This window comes from Pseudorasbora parva, chromosome 21 (assembly GCF_024679245.1).
Source record: "Pseudorasbora parva isolate DD20220531a chromosome 21, ASM2467924v1, whole genome shotgun sequence".
In the NCBI taxonomy this organism is placed as follows: domain Eukaryota; kingdom Metazoa; phylum Chordata; class Actinopteri; order Cypriniformes; family Gobionidae; genus Pseudorasbora; species Pseudorasbora parva.
In genome coordinates, this window is record NC_090192.1 from 30,652,907 (window position 1) to 30,672,414 (window position 19,508).

Sequence of the window (19,508 nt, forward strand, 5' to 3'; positions counted from 1 at the left end):
ATTTGCAGCCGCACCTCTAGACAGTATCCAGAGTCTTGCTGCTTACTATGTAGAGTGCTTGAGGCAGGTACAGCCAGAGGGGCCGTATCGCATCGCTGGATACTCGTTCGGTGCATGTGTGGCTTTTGAGATGTGCTCCCAGCTGCAGGCAGCCAAATGCCCCGTGGAATACCTCTTCCTGTTCGACGGCTCGCACTCTTATGTGGCAGCATATACTCAGGTGCAATAAAAGAGCTCCAAAAACAGAAAAGTAAGGTGTGCCGGGTCACATGGTCATTATTTTGTTTTTTTTCTCTAACAGAGTTACAGAGCCAAACTGACCCCTGGCAAAGAGTCTGAGGCAGAGACTGAGGCTTTATGTGCTTTCATCCAACAGTTCACTGGCATTGAGTATAACAAGGTACATGAACAACCGTTCATTTGTGGTTTATTCTTCAAAATAGTTTTGATTCAATTTAAAATGGTACATCATGGTTCAATGAGTTGCATGAATTCAAAGGTAAATCTAATGGTTCTTCCCACAGCTGCTGGAGACATTGTTACCTCTGTCAGACCTGGAGGCTCGTGTGAACAAGGCTGTGGATCTGATCACATCCAGCCATAAGAATGTCAGCCGAGATATGCTCCATTTTGCTGCTTCTACATTTTACCACAAACTGAAGGCTGCCGACCGCTACGTTCCAACTTCCAAGTATCACGGCAATGTCACTCTGCTAAGAGCCAAGGCCAGCAGCGAGTACGGTGATGGTTTAGGATCTGACTACAAGCTGCATGAGGTAAATATATGGACTGCACATTTAGGGGGAGACTGAAAGTAGACCACTACATGTCAGCCTGCCAACTGTTGCTATAAAAATTAAATGAAGAAAATAACATTACCTAATCAAATATTTACATTGAGAAAAATTTATTTTAATATTGAATTTATGGTGTTAGACTGGTTGGGAAAATTTAAAGACTTAAATACTACCGTTCACCAAGGCTGAATTTATTTGATCAAAAATACCTTAAAGCAGTAATAACAATTTTAAACAACTTTTCTATTTGAATATATTTAATATATTCTTATTTATATTTATTCTTATTATATTTTTAATATATTTTCTTATTTTATATTTTATTATATTTAAGAATATTAATTTATTTGATGGCAAAATGGAATTTTCTGCAGTCATTATTCCAGATCCTTCAGAAATCATTTGCTGATTTGAAATATATTATTATTATTATAATTATCACAGTAAAAAAGTTATTTATTTGCATTTATTTGAAATATATATATATTTCATAAATGTATTTTGATCAATTTAATGTAACCTTGCTGAATAAAATATTACTGCTAAAAAATTACTGGCCCAAACTCTTTGAATGATAGTGTTTATTGATAACGGATATTTTTCCAATAAGAACACATCGTGAAGTAGAAACATATTTTATTTAAAAAAAATATACCTTTAAGTAATGTTTAGTTATACTTAGTTTATTACTATTTACTGCCCAAGCTTATATTCCACATGTGCTGTTTACTTGCTTTATCCGTTAAGAATTAGGAATATTCATGTATATTCTTTGCCTTTTAAAATGTTCAAAATCTTTAAGCCTCAGGAATATTTGTTTTAGGCAAATATTTAAGTGAACCTATTTTTCAATGATCTAAAACAAGAACAGGCTTCAGCTATATACGTTTAATGGAGGGGGGGGGGGGTATTTAGAATATTTTAATGCACTGAAAAGACAATTTATATTTTGAAAATCATTAATAGTACAGTGATATAGTATATTAGCTAACACAAAGTTTTTGCTGATATGGTAATTGCACAGGAAGTACTTCTGAATCCAGGAAAGAGATCATGCTGAAAGCAACACTTTAAGTTCAATGTTGTGCATCCCTGCAGTGTTAACAATTGGATTGTGTTACGTCTGCAGGTGTGTGATGGGAAGTTGTCCATTCATGTAATCGAGGGAGACCACCGCTCCTTCCTGGAGGGAGAGGGAGTGGAATCCATCTCAGGCATCATCCACAGCTCACTGGCTGAGCCCAGAGTCAGCACCAGAGAGGGCTGAACCTTCCGCAAACATCTTTCACTTCTTTTGTTTCACCCTTTCTCTGTTGCTCTCACCTGACAAACCAAAACGCCGTGACCCAGCGTATTAAAGCATGCATGTCTCTGATCTCGTCGTACCTCTCTCTCTCAAACACACACACACACCAGCCTTCCTTCTCATCTTTCGCATTCTCTTAATATCTTAGTTGCTTATCACTATTTACTTCTCACTAAAAGTTCCACTCTGGGAACAAAACAGATTTGCTTGCTTTATCAGTTAAGAATCAATCAGTTGTTCATTAACTTCTACATATCACCATACGTTACTGTGAAATATGTAAAATGTCACTAATTTCTAGCATGTGAGCCTAGATAAGTGCCATCACTTACACTGTATAAATCTGCTAAAGGTTCTGTCAAACCTGCGTATTCATGTTCATACATCGTTTCATATCCAACCTAATGATGCGGACTGCAAGTCAAAACTGTATTACAAATCCACATATTAGCTAGCCACTGAGACTTTAGTTACGCACATAGCTGAGATTGCTGTTTACCAATATGTGGTGCTTCAGCGGTACTAGTTGATAGTTTATGTTACTGTTGCATTGTTTTTTTTTTCTTTTTCTGAATGATATTTGCTGGTTCTCTTGTTGTTTCTGAACATCTAAATTTTGCTGCAATAATTGTGTAATTGATGTATATTTAAAAGGGAAAATATGTATGAAAAGAACATTCCTGGATGAAAGTAACAATTAAGAGAGCTGGTTAATTGACTTCTTGTTAATGAAGTTGAGAGTTAATTATGGAACATTTGTTACTTAAAAAAAAAATGTTTCACTATTGCACTAGCTAAAAGCAAAATGCATTTATGACACTGATGTAAAATACTTGGCAATCCATGATGAATCATCTCAGCTCATACTGAAATATTGCTTTGCTGCTTAACTATAGACCTGTAACTGGAGTATTAATCTTGTATTGATGTTTCTAATCCTCTTTTTGAGGATAGTACCAACATTCCTTTTCCCAGGAGTCTGTATACTTTCTCCCAAAATGTTCTGTAATTAATTGACTGCTCGAATACTTCGGATGTTAGTTTCTAGCAAATTCTTGTGGCTCGGTCCACATTAAACACAAGCTCAGTTCATAGCACAAATCACATAATTTTATTTTAATCTTGCCAGAATGAAGTTTTGTTTGGTGTAGGAGTGAATTTGGAGATGTATGAGTACTTTCTTGGCAGACGTGTTTACTGACTTTCTCTTTCTGTCACGGCAGAGGAAAGTCTTCTTTTAGAAAGCAAATCACACATTTCTGAGACTAATTGTTCAAGTCAGTGACGAACTGTGGTTTCTTTCAATGTTAAGAGCAAAGCTGAAAGCGCTAGAGTTCATTTTTCTATTATTGAATTTTTTTTTCTTTCTTTTGGTGTAATTTTTCCAGTATTTATTGTACTAGTCCAAATAAAAAGCTATTACTAACATACACCTCCAGTGTACTGGTTTGTTTTTCCTCGACCATATTTAATATAATGAAGCGTTGTTGTTAATTTAAGCTTATGGAGATTTGATTATGCAACTAAGCCAAGAAGCATAAAAATTCAGTTTAAACCAACGTTATAAAATCATTTTATTTAAAAAAGTGAAATCTGTAACAAAGTATAATCAAGTTAACTTAATTAAAAAAAACATCCCCTTGGAAGACAAATGACTTCTGAGCAGTTGTTTTTATAATCTTTTTCAGGATTCAGTATGAAAAAATATTAACATATTTACAAAAAGTAAATTAAAATAACCACTAAGAGTTTAACATACAAGTGGTGTTACATTCATTTTCACTCATTATTACAGTTGTACTCTGAATGCATGCATAGAATATTTGAGCACATGACCAATGGAAGGAAATTCTTCATGCAAATTTTTCACAAACTGTTAAAATAGTTCTGCATGTAGCAAAGTATAGAGACATCTCAAGAAAAGTACTGAATATCATGTGGTAATGCCTCTTTAAAGATGAAAGTGAATATACAATGTGTCTAACAGATAATGCTTCGAGATTGCAAACAGGATGTTTGTAAGACTAGAACATTTGGTTTTCATTTAAGGCTTAATACAGTGTTTCCCACCTTTTTCTAACTCTCCCTGAGGTTTTTAAAGTTCATCATCATCTTTTGAATCACTGCTATCGCCCAAACCCAAATCCTCAATGTCATCGTCATCAGGAAAATCGTCTTCTGCCAAATGCTGCTGTAACTCTTCAAGACCCAAAAAGCGCTTTAGAAGTGCAGCAAGTGCCTCCACATCACTGAAAAAAAGCAACAAAATTAAATTATTAAAGAGCTTAATTGTCAAGCCAATAATGTCATGTTGAAAAAACCTAAATGGTGTAAAAAATTCAAAATACATTTAATGGATGATTAATGTGTTGCTGGTTTTGTTATATTGCTTTTGTTATTTTATCTAGTAATAGTAGGCTTTGGTTTTCTAAACACCCACACACACACACACACATACATGCATACACTGATCAGGCATAACATTATGACTAATATTGTGTTGGTCTCCCTTTTGCTGCCAAAACAGCCCTGACCCATCGAGTCATGGACTCCACTAGACCCCTGAAGGTGTGATGTGGTGTCTGGCACCAAGATGATAGCAGCAAATCCTTTAAATCCTGTCTGTAAGTTGTGAGGTGAGGCCTCTGTGGAACTGACTTGTTTGTTCAGCACATCCCACAGATACTCTAATGGATTGAAATCTGGGAAATTTGATGGCCAAGTCAACACCTCAAACTCGTGCTGCTCAATTAATTCCTGAACCATGTGGCAGGGCACATTATCCTGCTGAGAGAGGCCACAGCCACCAGGGAATACCGTTTCCATGAAAGGGTGTACATGGTCTGCAACAATGCTTAGGCAGGTGGTATGTTCGTGTAAAATCCACATGGATAGCAGGACCCAAGGTTTCCCAGCAGATCATTTCCCAAAGCATCAGACTGCCTCCAATAGTTGCCTTGGCATGTTTTCCCCAGCTAAGTGACGCACACACACCCGGCCATCCAAGTAATGTAAAAGAAAACGTGACTCAGAGACCAGCCCACCTTCTTCCATTGCTCTGAAGTTCAGTTCTGCTGCTCACGGTCAGCATGGGCACCCTGACTATTAGCAAAAAATGCAATGCACAGTGTATTCTGACACCTTTCTATCAGAACCAGCATTAACTTCTTGAGCGATTTGAGCTACAGTAGCTCGTCTGTTTGATCAGACAACACAGGCCAGCCTTCTCTCCCCACGTGCATCAATTAGCCATGACCCTGTTGTCGGTTCACCGCTGTTCCTTTCTTGGACCACTTTTGATAGACACTGACCACTGCAGACCAGGAACACACCACAAGAGCTGCAGTTTTGGAGATGCTCTGACCAAGTTGTCTAGCCATCACAATTTGGCCCTTGTCAAACTCGCTCAAATCCTTACACTTGCCCATTTTTCCTGCTTCAACTTTGAGGACAAAATGTTTACTTGCTGTGTAATATTTCCCACCCACTAACAGGTGTAGTGATTAAGAGATAATCAAGTGTTTACTTCACCTGTCAGTGGTCATGTTATACCTGATTTCTTTGTGTGTGTGTGTGTCTGTATGCATTATATATATATATATATATATATATATATAATTATAAAAAATGCATACACACACACACATACACACACCTAAAGGAATTATTAGGAATACCTGTTCAATTTCTCATTAATGCAATTATCTAATCAACCAATCACATGGCAGTTGCTTCAATGCTTTTAGGGGTGTGGTCCTGGTCAAGACAATCTCCTGAACTCCAAACGGAATGTCAGAATGGGAAAGAAAGGTGATTTAAGCAATTTTGAGCGTGGCATGGTTGTTGATGCCAGATGGGCCGGTCTGAGTATTTTACAATCTGCTCAGTTACTGGGATTTTCACGCACAACCATTTCTAGGGTTTACAAAGAATGGTGTGAAAAGGGAAAAACATCCAGTATGCGGCAGTCCTGTGGCCGAAAATGCCTTGTTGATGCTAGAGGTCAGAGGAGAATGGGCCGACTGATTCAAGCTGATAGAAGAGCAACTTCGACTGAAATAACCACTCGTTACAACCGAGGTATGCAGCAAAGCATGTGTGAAGCCACAACACGCACAACCTTGAGGCGGATGGGCTACAACAGCAGAAGACCCCACCGGGTACCACTCATCTCCACTACAAATAGGAAAAAGAGGCTACAATTTGCACAAGCTCACCAAAATTGGACAGTTGAAGACTGGAAAAATGTTGCCTTGTCTGAGGAGTCTCGATTTCTGTTGAGACATTCTGATGGTAGAGTCAGAATTTGCCGTAAACAGAATGAGAGCAAGGATCCATCATGCCTTGTTAGCACTGTGCAGGCTGGTGATGGTGGTGTAATGGTGTGGGGTTTGTTTTTCTGACACAATTTAGCCCCCTTAGTGCCACATGGCCTACCTGAGCATTGTTTATGACCATGTCCATGCATTTGACCACCATGTACCAATCCTCTGATGGCTACTTCCAGCAGGATAATGCACCATGTCACAAAGCTCGACTCATGGGCCAACATTTCTAAAGAATGCTTTCAGCACCTTGTTGAATTAAGGCAGTTCTGAAGGCGAAAGGGGGTCAAACACAGTATTAGGATGGTGTTCCTAATAATACTTTATTTATCTTAAGGGTTGTGTGTGTGTGTGTGTATTTTATATATATTATATATATATATATATATATATATATATATATATATATATATATATATATATATATATATATATAGAGTATTTGGCCCCCTTGAACTTTGCGACCTTTTGCCGCATTTTAGGCTTCAAACATGATGATATGAAACTGTAATTTTTTGTGAAGAATCAACAACAAGTGGGACACAATCATGAAGTAGAACGAAATTTATTGGATACTTCAAACTTTTTTAACAAATCAAAAACTGAAAAATTGGGCATGCAAAATTATTCGGCCCCTTTACTTTCAGTGCAGCAAACTCTCTCCAGAAGTTCAGTGAGGATCTCTGAATGATCCATTGTTGACCTAAATGACTAATGATGATAAATAGAATCCACCTGTGTGTAATCAAGTCTCCGTATAAATGTACCTGCACTGTGATAGTCTCAGAGGTCCATTTAAAGTGCAGAGAGCATCATGAAGAACAAGGAACACACCAGGCAGGTCCGAGATACTGTTGTGAAGAAGTTTAAAGCCGGATTTGGATACAAAAAGATTTCCCAAGCTTTAAACATCCCAAGGAGCACTGTGCAAGCGATAATATTGAAATGGAAGGAGTATCAGACCACTGCAAATCTACCAAGACCCGGCCGTCCCTCTAAACTTTCAGCTCATACAAAGAGAAGACTGATCAGAGATGCAGCCAAGAGGCCCATGATCACTCTGGATGAACTGCAGAGATCTACAGCTGAGGTGGGAGACTCTGTCCATAGGACAACAATCAGTCGTATACTGCACAAATCTGGTCTTTATGGAAGAGTGGCAAGAAGAAAAAAAGTGTTGTTTAAAGTTTGCCACGAGCCACCTGGGAGACACACCAAACGTGGAAGAAGGTGCTCTGGTCAGATGAAACCAAAATTGAACTTTTTGGCAACAATGCAAAACGTTATGTTTGGCATAACAGCAACACAGCTCATCACCCTGAACACACCATCCCCACTGTCAAACATGGTGGTGGCAGCATCATGGTTTGGGCCTGCTTTTCTTCAGCAGGGACAGGGAAGATGGTTAAAATTGATGGGAAGATGAATGGAGCCAAATACTGGACCATTCTGGAAGAAAACCTGATGGAGTCTGCAAAAGACCCGAGACTGGGTCGGAGATTTGTCTTCCAACAAGACAATGATCCAAAACATAAAGCAAAATCTACAATGGAATGGTTAAAAAATAAACATATCCAGGTGTTAGAATGACCAAGTCAAAGTCCAGACCTGAATCCAATCGAGAATCTGTGGAAAGAACTGAAAACTGCTGTTCACAAACACTCTCCATCCAACCTCACTGAGCTCGAGCTGTTCTGCAAAGAGGAATGGGCAAAAATGTCAGTATCTCGATGTGCAAAACTGATATACCCCAAGCGTTTTACAGATGTAATCGCAGCAAAAGGTGGGGCAACAAAGTATTAACTTAAATTTCGTTCCACTTTATGATTGTGTCCCACTTGCTGTTGATTCTTCACAAAAAAAAAAACAGTTTCATATCATTATGTTTGAAGCCTGAAATGTGGCAAAAGGTCGCAAAGTTCAAGGGGGCCAAATACTTTCGCAAGGCACTGTGTGTGTATATATATATGCGTAAAAATTAGCTTTGCATTCTTATTTCTAATATAAAATATGTATTTTATTATTAATTATTATACTAATGTACTTTTTGTTTAACATAATATATGTCCTTTTACAGTCCTATGGTTAAGTACCTGCGTGACCCCAGCGTTGCACTCTGTGTAAGCGGGTGAGAGAAGCCCGTTGCTAGACGGAGCACCAACAGGTAACCCTTCCCAAGATACCTCACTCTCTCCTCCTGAACACTCACGTCTCGCAGGTGCCGTAGATCTAACACCACTGAGTTGGAAAAACAGCATTATCATCTGGTAATTTGACCAGTGATTTAGTGCAAAACAAAATAACGACAAACAACACAAAGCTCACCTCTCTCATGCCCTCTTCTCCACAGAGTCAGTATCATGGTGTAGAGACTAAATGTCTTTAGTTCAATCTCACTCTTAGATTTATCAAACACTGCTTCCTAAGGACAAAACGAAACAGATAGTTAGTCAGGACAGCTGAATACATTGACTTAAAGATGGATGTAGCATTTGTAAAACCTATCCCCACCTCCCATTCCTCCATATTTTGTAGGGCTACAAAAAAACAACCTGTCACATAGAACATCTTCCATAATATGCTGTCTACAACAAAAGGAAAGAGCAAAATTATGAGACCGTGTTAGCAAGAGCTTCCTTTTATGGTTTTATTTACTTCCAAGTTTATTTAACATTAAGGAACCATTTCTCACCAGCGCTGTAATAGGCAGCTGCTAGTCCAACTGAAGCAATTCCTGTTAAAAGAGGAAGAAGGAAGACATTTAAATATATTTTGTAACGCATGTTAGACTCATTAGACTGGCTGCCAAGTTCCCCCGATCTCATACCAACAAGGAGTGACCATGCCCTAATCCCAGGAGACCTCTTCAAATGTAGAAGATGCGATGTATGTTTTTCCACGACCATATACCCCATCTGTTAGAAGAAAAATATATATCCAATGTTTTGTGGACACAGTAATGTCTAGTCCATCTAAAAGGTATTCTTGGAGATTTCCAGTTATGTGTGTGTAGCATCATATTATCCTAACAATACTGCAGCTTTGAACAAAAGAATTGTATTAATATTGCACAAAGTTGTTTTACGAACAATATATTAAATATACGAATAATAAACCGGATCAGTTTCGTATATTTTTTAAACAGCACATGGACAACACCCTCATTAATGTGATCACAGATTCTGCCATTAACTGATGTGAAAGAATCTTACCTCAATAAGTCGCTTTTTCCTTTCGGACAAATAAATCGAATTATTTTCAAAATATATCAAATTTAAATGTTGAACAATAAGAAACTGTAAGAAAACAAATTAAGGAAATAAAATGTGTGTAGCTCATGCCCATACACATAAACCCGCCTTCGGATGACGTTGTTTTCCGCTAAGCAGATTTCGCTCTGATTGGATAAACGTATTAAAGGGACCCGCCCTCTACATTATGACGCTTTCCTTCCTGTACGAAATAGTCGGAAATAGTGCTCGTAAAAAATCTGACTGAAAAAACCTATGGAAAAAACATATGTATGAAAAGAATAACATATGTAGGAAACGAGTAAGTTGAAGGCTAAACTAAAAGTACATAAAAAGCCTGTAAATATAAACTGTTTTAGCAATAAATGCAATGTCCTCAATAAAATGACATATCTGTTATAACTGTCCCGATAGTCTCTTATATGAATAAATTGATTATTTTCAGGTAGGCGAGGATTGTTTGATAAGTCCACACCGGTAGACCAGTGTTGCGTATTCACGCATGCGTGGCGATCGGTCGATCCACGCAGGGAGTCATTCTAGCAAATCGGTTCGTTCAAACAGTTCGATTCTATGAACCATTCAAAAGAAAGAAAAAAAATGGTAATTTTAAGTAACGGCGTAACGTTAACATGCAATCGCGTTCATGCTCTAAAACATTTTCCCCCCATAAATCATCAAACTAAAATATATAAAAAACTCATAAAACAAAAATACATCTATAATTAGCATTTACATAAACAATACTATAATCTAAATGCTACTCAGACATGGTTCTGGGTAAATTTGTTAACCGAAGGATCATAGCGAGTCGAGAATGACCGTGGATATTATGACCCGACACATCACGAATCAATTGTTGTTAAGGTATGGTTATCTAATCATGAATCGGACTGTACATGTCTGAAAGAGAAGATTTTTGGTTGAGTGAGTTAGGGCTTGAGAACGGCACATCAATTCAACTGATTCGTTGAAATGATCCGACTCAAAAGGACGATTCATTCACGAATCGGACACCGCTAAAGGACAATGGAGTCGGATGCATCGAAACCAAGACGAGCCGAGATCTTTCTACCTCGAATGTGTCCCACACGGATTAGTCAGAGTTGTGGAACGGATGGCTGGATGAACATCAGTGTTATATGACCGCAGTGCGCTGTTTTCTGATGACCAGCTCGTGCTTCCATGTGTCATTCGGAGAAGTTCCTACTGTAGTTCCACGACTGCCTCTCCTGGGTTTCCCCCTGAACAATAAGGACTTCATGTGGTTTATATGTGAGTCGGTTGGCCTTTTGGGGAATTATTTCAATTTATGATTTATTTTAGTACTCTGCAACGTTAGGTAACGTTAATGGGGGCAGGGGGTTGAGTGTCACGGGTTATCTAAGGAAAGCGAAGTCCTCAGAGCTTTTGTCCTCTGTCATTTATTTATTACCCTATTACATGTTAAGAAAATGAATGTGATACGACTGTTTAACCTGTGATTATGTACAAAACCACAAATGATCCTCAAAACAATAATTAAGTGAAAATGAATAGAACACATCATGGGAACCTAAAATTATCACATTTCCCTTAAATTGGTGTCTGTGTGTGAATGTTTGAGGTTAATAACAGGGCTTTATTGTGACTGCATTTTATTACTAACCCATTCTTTATGTTAAATATGTGCTTTGGTGTCATAACACAGAATGCTCTATAAATACAGAAAGCTTTCATTTCACAGGAATAATTTATGGCACTGAACACTTCAGGAGCTCCTTATACAATGTCTGAAGTCAAAATTGGACGGAAAAAAGAAAAGTGTGAAAATTGCACAAAACAGGTAATATGTTCATTTAATACTGACATGTATATCTTACCTAAAGTTTATTGTTTTTGTTTATGTCTGAATTAGATTCTGTTCTCATGCTTTATTTTAATGTCACTCATATATTGCTTAGGCACTCATTAGTGTTCATTTTCCCTCAATTTCAACTTTTAGTGCAACAAGAAACAAAGTGATGAAAGTATAAACTCGCTGCAAGAGAAAGATGTTGCCAGTGGAGAGGTATTTCTCATGGTTCTTTGTATGTGTCGGACAGACTGAGTAATCTGATAAACTGCGGTTTGCATCTGTTGTTTTGTTTGTGTTTGATTTGGGGGAGGATGAATGAACAAACACTCATTTGTATTGGACGTGGATAATCTGAAAACCCGTTTTCCTCAGGTGAAAGAGTCTACCTCAGTTCAGCAGGTGTTGCTGAGCGCATGTTTGTCCTGCGACGGCTGCATATCGGAAGACGAAGGTCAGAGAATCTCTCAGCAGAATCTGGATGAGATCAACCGTGTGCTTGCCCTTAATAAGGTACTTTAATACTGATACATTCAGACTTTGGAAGATGATCTGTTTGGACGTATCTCACATTTTTATTTTTGTGTTTTTTGCAGAAATGTGACACTTCGAAGCACAAAATTCTCGTGGTGTCCATTTGTCCCCAGTCGCTGCCATTTTTTGCTGTTAAATTTCAGTTGGACGTTCCAGCAGCTGCGCAGAAACTCTGTGGATTCCTAAAGAGTGCGGGTACGTTTGGATGCCAAATTTGCCTTGAAAGTCATTTTGCCTACCTCTTGTTTTTTTGCTTTTCATTGAATCAAGATGTTCACATAGCAAATATTTGCCATGTGAAAGGTAATAACCGTCCTAAATATTTGTAACATTTAAGTTATTTTAGCATTATTTATTTACTACTAGTTTTTATTCTTTTGAAAGAGCTTTTATTTTAGCATTGTCAGTTTTTATTTTATTTTTTGGTAATGTTGTCATTTTTATTTTAATATTACTATTTAGGTTTTGCATCTTAAGTTTTCAATATTTAAATTTTATTTTAATTAACAAAATAGTTTTTAATAGCTTTAGCTAACAATAATGTTATTCTTGAGTTCTTTAATACTGAGAATTTATCGTGAGTTCTTTCATATTGTTTTAAAGGCCTCTTTCATCTGTCTCCTCAGGGGTTCACTATGTCTTTGACACTACAGTAGCTGCAAGTTTTAGCATTTTGGAAAGCCAGAGAGAATTTGTTCAACGTTACCGCCGTAAACATCACGATGCTAATGCCATGCCGATGTTCACTTCCTCATGTCCAGGTAAGACCATCTTGATAACCCCTTAAAGGCACAGTATGTAATTTGCGGATAATTTTCTATTGAAATCAAGTTGAAAACTCTTAAAAAATGTTATGCAATTATAGGAGAAGTGGTTGCCAACTGACAACACACATAAGCACCTCTAGGCATTCAAGAAAGATATTGAGTTTACTGCTTCTCTTAACTCTTTGTCTGAACCTTAAGCTTTTATATGTTTGTCAAACATTTTGTAAGATAAGAGCTAAATGTGGTGTAGTGGTGTGTAAATGTGGGTTGTATGTTAATGGGTGGGACTCTTAGATAGCCATAGCATTCTGCAGCTGTGAGATAGATGAGTGCATGCCAGCTCACACACCCTTCCTGCACTTTCATGACTTTCCTCCTCACTTTAGTTCAATGACTGTTCCTCTGGAGCAACCCAGGGTTACAAGGCCTTGCTCAAACTATTAGTGGTGGGAATCAGCAGAGACCTGACAATGCAGTATTTTGTTGATGTACACTACGATTCAAAAGTTTTGGGTCAATAAGATTTTCTTTTCTTTTAATAAAAACGATAAATTATCACTTATTCAGCAATGAGTTCGATCCACTAAATTAATCAAAAGCGAAAGCAAATATGTTTATAATGTTCCAAAAGATTTTGGATTGAAATAAATGCTGAACTTTTATTCATCAAATGATCTTAAAAAAAATTACTTTTTTAATTTTTTTTAAATGTAATTTATTCATATGATGGCAATGCTTAATTTTCAGCATCATTATTCCAATCGCGTGCGTGTGTACGGACGTGTGTTTGTGTGTGCGCGTGTAATCAAATTTTCTAAAAAATAGTTTAAAAAAAATTAACTGTGTCATGAACTGGCTTTTTTTTCTTTTCTTATACTGTTGTCTGAGGTCAACTAATGACATTTGTGTGTTTTTTACATTCAAAAACATCATAACTAATAAGTAATAGGCTATTTTCTACACTGGTTTTGAGGCTTTCTTCTGAAAGCTGGGTTTTGGTGGGCTTGACACACTGAAGACTTGGAAGTAAAGGTCCACGGCTAGGATTGGATAAGATTTGCATATTTAATGAGCTTCAGCTCCCCTGTCAGTTCAGTTCACATGAGGGAGAAATTATTTTTAAAGCGGCAACTGCAAAGATTCTCTCGACAACAGGGCTCGTAAACGTCTTTATCAAGCAAATACAATGATTTATTTCTCATCCACCCGTGATTGATTGGAATATTATTTCTGTATTACAGGGCCTGCAGGATCAGTCGATATAAGCGGGAACACACACACACACACACGTGCGCAACCAGATCAAGAAAGAATTTCTGCCGACAGGCGTACGTTTTGCTAGCCCGGACTACTATTACTACATATAAAAAAGACTTTTTACTCACATAAGTTTGTTGCACCATACCTGTCGGATCCAATATAGAAGACACAGCATTGTGTCTGCAAATCCAGCACTCGAGACTTGTTACAAACGATTCCAAATGAACGAGTGAAATGAAGCGATTGCGCATACGGTCTTCCCAATGTGAGCTAATGAAATGAAGTATCACACATTCCTAATATTATGATCCGAAGGAAGCTTATGCAGTGACTGTGTTCTTCCTCAATATCTTGCTATCTTCTTCCACATTGTTATTGCTGCTGGTTAGTGATTCGAACAGCTCCATGACTTGGTGGGCGGGGCTACTGAATTACACGTTCTGTAGAGGTGTGTGTTTTGTAACGCGATGACGTAAGGATGAAGCACACAATCGTTTTCTGGGCCTGAGGCCTGTTCTTCATACTTCGCTTCTTAATTATTTATATTCACGATTTTATAATATTTGTACACACTTTACATTTTTATTTTAATGTTGTAATTTCATTTTTAATTAAATTTGAAGCAGATTTGTTATGTGACAATATTAATTAAAGTTTCTTAACAGTCAAGATCAAATTATCTGCATCTCTTGCCTTTAAGCCACTCCCATAATATCCGTCATCACTCACATTAATGCACAACAAAGATTAACTGCACAATGTGTGTAAACATTACATCTATAAAGTAATCATTCCATCACAATTCACAAATAAATCTCTCAATCAAGTGAGTGTGTCTATAGTATTATACACAAATTTTACACAACATTAAAATATTTTCAAATAAACTTTTATATTTATTAATAAATATAAAAACCAAACAATCCGAGATCAAGCCAAATCGTCAACAATCAAATCCAGCTAACTGAGTTAGCGACGTACGAAGAACAGGCCCCTGGTGTCTTAAAAAGTTAGCCTCACAAGCCAAACCCACATCAAGATGTTTGGTCTGGGAACTCGCCATTGACAGGGCTCAATCCAACGGCGGGATAAACGGTTGTCTTTCAAACTCCCTCTGCGGTGAAGCGGAGCTGATAGATTAAACTTTCGCCATGCAAGCGCAACTCTGTCATCATTATGTTAAGCCCCGCCCACCGACTCTATACATGATGTGATTGGCCTGACCAGTTTGGTTTTTCCAGCTCAGAACTGTTTCGAGAGTTGCTAGACGACACTCGCGGCAGATTAGATTTGTTGCCGCTAAGGTCTAGATTTCTAGGCTATATAAACTTTTCTTTGACTAAAAAGGAAGTTTTCAGCTCTGAAACTTACAGGATAATCTTATATTACCATGACATTTTATGTATCAAAAGCTCAAGGGAAAGCTGATTTCTCAATTCATCACCCCTTTAAAAACTTTTTTTTTAAATACATTTTTAAAAAAATCAATATGAGAGTATCAACACCGTATTGTCAAGTCAAATATAGATATATATATACCCCCCCACCCCCCACACACATGCACACACACTCAGAGCTAGTAGTCCTACTACTGCTACATTGTCACTAGTTGACAATTTTATTTTTACATTTACATTTAATCATTTAGCAGACGCTTTTATCCAAAGCGACTTACAAAAAAGGGGAGAGCAATAGAAAGCAATTTTATATCAATTTTATCCACAATATTTTTTTTGTGCTCAGGATGGATTCGCTATGCAGAGCGTGTTCTTGGTAGCCTGGTCACACCACACATCTGCAACGCCAGATCACCTCAACAGATCATGGGCTCCTTGGTCAAAGACTTTTTTGCCCGACAACAGGTGAGAGATGGGCATTTGTCCAGGGCTCCCTGGAAAAGCTGGTAATATGGAATTTGCTAATTGTTATTGCCAAGGAAATTAAATAATGGTAAAACACATGTGTATAATGTTTTGATCAAATAAAAAAAAGTAATTGTACACTTACCCTAATGACTGTAGTCATATTCCAAAGATGTTTATTATTATTATTATTAATACAAAAGAATTATCCAGAACTCACTGCCCGTGAACCTTTTTGCTTATTGTATCACAATTATGTAAAAATTGGTAAATTTCTTATTAGTAGTGACTGACTGAATGAGGTACTGTATCAGTTTTTTCTTATGTCTTGTAGAAACTGACCCCAGATCAGGTTTTCCATGTAGTGGTGGCTCCCTGCTATGATAAGAAGCTTGAAGCTGTGAGAGAAGAATTCTATAACAGCATCCTAGAGACCAGAGATGTCGACTGTGTTCTTACATCAGGTTCGACTGAGCTTATTCTCCTGTTAACTTTTCAGGTTAATGTATAACCAGGCAAGCACATAAGAGCCAAATAATTCACTTTTCTCCTAATATCAATTTATATATATAATAATAAAACTACCATTCAGATGTTTGGGGCTGTACATTTTTAAGTCTCTTGCAACAATGTCAAACAATTAAAAAGTATTTCTTTATTGTCACTTTTGATTCAATTGAATGTGTCCTTGCTGAATAGAAGTATTTGAACTGATCCTAAACTTTTGAATGGTACGTTTAATATTCCATGGGGCGTCTTTCCTTCTTGGAAATTATCAGAAATGCCTAATGCCATGTTATTGTAGAGAAGCAGGTTGTGCGTGTTTCAGTAGAGGGTGTTTTTGTGATCTTTGCACTCCTGAAATGACACTAAATGACTGTTTTGGTTTAGGAGAGATTCTTCATTTGATGGAACAAAGCAAAGTTACAGCAGAGGAAGTGGACTCTGCTCCTTTGGATCACGTGTAAGTTAAATTAGCAGCATTAAAAAATAAATACAAAATAATCGCATAACCCTTCATATTTAACCTTATTAATGCAAAGGCAATCACAGTCCAGGTAAACTGCTAAAAAAAAAAACCTTTTGTTTTAGGTTTGGTGAGACCAGTGACCCAGGTATGACCAGGCATGAAGGTCGTGGATCTGAAGGATTCCTGGAGCACATTTTCAAACATGCAGCCAAAGAGCTTTTTGGCCTGGACGTTCAAGAGATCGTGTACAAGACACTCAGGTGAGAGATGGACCAGTCTGTTTTTGATGGATAATCTATTTATAATTATTTATTTATTCTTATGAATAACAAGTGATCACAGCTAATTGATAATCATTACATATAATAATTGATAATACGTGTTCCTGTTAGGAATCGAGACTTCCAGGAGGTGGCGCTAGAGCGTGATGGAGAGACTCTCCTGCAGTTTGCTGCAGTCTATGGCTTCCGGAACATTCAGACTTTAGTGCACAGAATGAGGAAAGGCAAAGTGCCCTACCAGCTAGTAGAGGTGCTTTCCTGCCCTGGAGGTATGACAGATTTTTTTTAAACAAACATATTGCAAATTACACTAATTTTATTTTGGTTATTATTACCCAACTTAATGGGTGCTGTCCTCGAAAAAATATGCTTGACCATAGTGTTACTAGGGATGTGTGCTATGACTAAGTTCATTAACATTTAAACAGAAATTCTGTAAATCACTAGTCTAACAAATCCCCTGAGGATAGTCAAAAAGTCAGTATATGAATATCCATTTGAAATGGCCTATGTAATAAACGAATCAGTCAAATCCCATACTGATTGACTCTGTAATGTTATACATGTGCTTGCCTTGCATTATGATGTTTGTACATTAAACGTAAGTGTTCACGTAATCAGTGTTAGTCAATATTGACATATTTATTCAAATAAAACTGAATCAACAGGCAGTACAGGACCAATACGTACTGGGTTTTAACATACTTCTTGTGTAAAAGAAGTATGTTAAAAAAAGTAATTAGACAAAATCGGAAGAAAATCTAAACAATACATTAAGCGTATTCTGCTTGTTAGAATATAAGATTTTTGAATATAAGATATAAGATTTTGTCAAGTATGTTTTATTTAAAATGTTCACATTAAAATAATGTGACAGTATTTGAACATAGCCTTTCTAAAAATAGAAAGCAAAACGTGTACAAAAAATAAAAACTAAGTAATTTCCAATGTTCACTTGCAGCAGCAATACACTTTAGTCAACTATTACAGGGAATGTGAAGGCCATTTTAAAAATAATGAATGGAAAATTTCTTGTTTTGTACTATTTTAGTGGCTAAATATTACTTTTTGTTTGCAAAAAATAGCTCACAAACCATCATGAGATATCATATAATATGTATTATTAAATACATTTGTGTGATATTAAATATAAAAATGAATATTACAATAATAACAAAAATTATAGTTAATAATACAATTTTAAAACATATTTGTATTATTTATTCTTTGTAAATTTGTAAATGTTTCTTCTTTGAACATAAGTGCTGTAGCTTTCCTTTTAGCTCTCCTTCTCTTTCAGGCTGTTTAAGTGGGCGAGGACAAGCTGAGGGAGAGGGAGGTCGATCTGACCGACCTTTGGTCCAGCAAATGGAAGAGCATTACAGCAGCTTACCTGTCCGACTTCCTGAAAGCAACCCAGAAGTCCAGCGTCTCTACCAGGACTGGCTGGATGGCCACGACTCCCCATGTGCACAGCAGTGCCTCCACACTCAGTACAAGAACCACACGCAGCCGCCCTCTCACATACTAAATCCTGACATTCAGTGGTGATTGGAAGTCATCATTGCATTCCCACACACCTGGAACCAAGCTCTGCTTTAAAAGCACCATTCAAGTCTCCCCGATGCTCTCTTGGGCTCACATGAACTGCACTGTTTCTGCAGAAAAAGAAAAGTTAAACAGAGGACCAAACAGGCTTCTTGTTCTATGCAGTGAATCAGACTGCTTTACTAACAATTAGATTTGCATTCGTTTACTAGTTTTCTAGAACATTTACTCACAGTGCACCTAAATGATGTCATGCATGGTTGAGCAACCAGCAGTCACAGATGTCTAAGTGTTATTAAATGGACAATAGCAATAACACAAGGTGAAAAAACAGACTATTATTAAAACAGATTACTGGACCCTGCTCATATTCACTGCAGAAAAGATTGATGGCGGTTTGTGTATGGCTATCGCTAAGATCCAGCTTTAGAAACCAATCTAAACTAATACTTATTGGTGCTATGAATTAATTAAAGAAAAACAAATCATCAATTAAAGCTTCTTTACTTTGATTGCTATATATAAAAAAAGCATTGGCTTATTTTAACAAACCAAGGAGTAATGTTTTTTTTGTTTGGATGCATTAAAAAATGAATTGTTAGATCCAGGCGCACACATAATCCACACCTGTACATGTCAAGTGTCCTCGCTTCATTAAACTTTGACCCTTTCGATTATGCTTTTAGCTACCAAAAATAGTTCTACAGCACAAATGCATCTGTTTAATTTACTCTATCTGGGTCTGGTCATAACTAGTTGTTGATTTATGTGTT

The 19,508-nt window shown here is 37.1% G+C and overlaps 3 protein-coding genes across 3 annotated transcripts in view; 2 read left to right on the forward strand and 1 right to left on the reverse strand.

Moving 5' to 3' along the window:
• Positions 1–2,828, forward strand: part of fasn (fatty acid synthase) — a 28,894-nt gene extending 26,066 nt beyond the window's left edge. Inside the window, exons 39-42 of the mRNA XM_067430192.1 lie at positions 9–220; positions 302–400; positions 525–776; positions 1,927–2,828. Of these exons, the coding sequence (XP_067286293.1) occupies positions 9–220; positions 302–400; positions 525–776; positions 1,927–2,064 (701 nt within the window). The 3' untranslated portion in view covers positions 2,065–2,828. The remainder of the gene's footprint in view (positions 1–8; positions 221–301; positions 401–524; positions 777–1,926) is intronic.
• Positions 2,829–3,756: 928 nt separating this feature from the next.
• cybc1 (cytochrome b-245 chaperone 1) lies at positions 3,757–9,812 on the reverse strand. The gene is made up of 7 exons (XM_067429539.1): positions 9,641–9,812; positions 9,256–9,343; positions 9,121–9,162; positions 8,940–9,013; positions 8,754–8,850; positions 8,522–8,666; positions 3,757–4,352 (listed from the first exon to the last, which is right to left on the reverse strand). Exons 2-7 carry the CDS (start codon positions 9,341–9,343, stop codon positions 4,199–4,201), a joined length of 600 nt encoding a protein of 199 aa, XP_067285640.1. The 5' UTR covers positions 9,641–9,812; the 3' UTR covers positions 3,757–4,198.
• An 866-nt stretch (positions 9,813–10,678) lies between these two features.
• narf (nuclear prelamin A recognition factor) lies at positions 10,679–19,307 on the forward strand. The gene is made up of 12 exons (XM_067429093.1): positions 10,679–10,954; positions 11,406–11,504; positions 11,664–11,729; positions 11,889–12,026; positions 12,110–12,242; positions 12,674–12,808; positions 15,818–15,936; positions 16,271–16,400; positions 16,828–16,900; positions 17,029–17,166; positions 17,299–17,456; positions 18,488–19,307. Exons 2-12 carry the CDS (start codon positions 11,415–11,417, stop codon positions 18,736–18,738), a joined length of 1,431 nt encoding a protein of 476 aa, XP_067285194.1. The 5' UTR covers positions 10,679–10,954; positions 11,406–11,414; the 3' UTR covers positions 18,739–19,307.
• Positions 19,308–19,508: the final 201 nt, after the last annotated feature.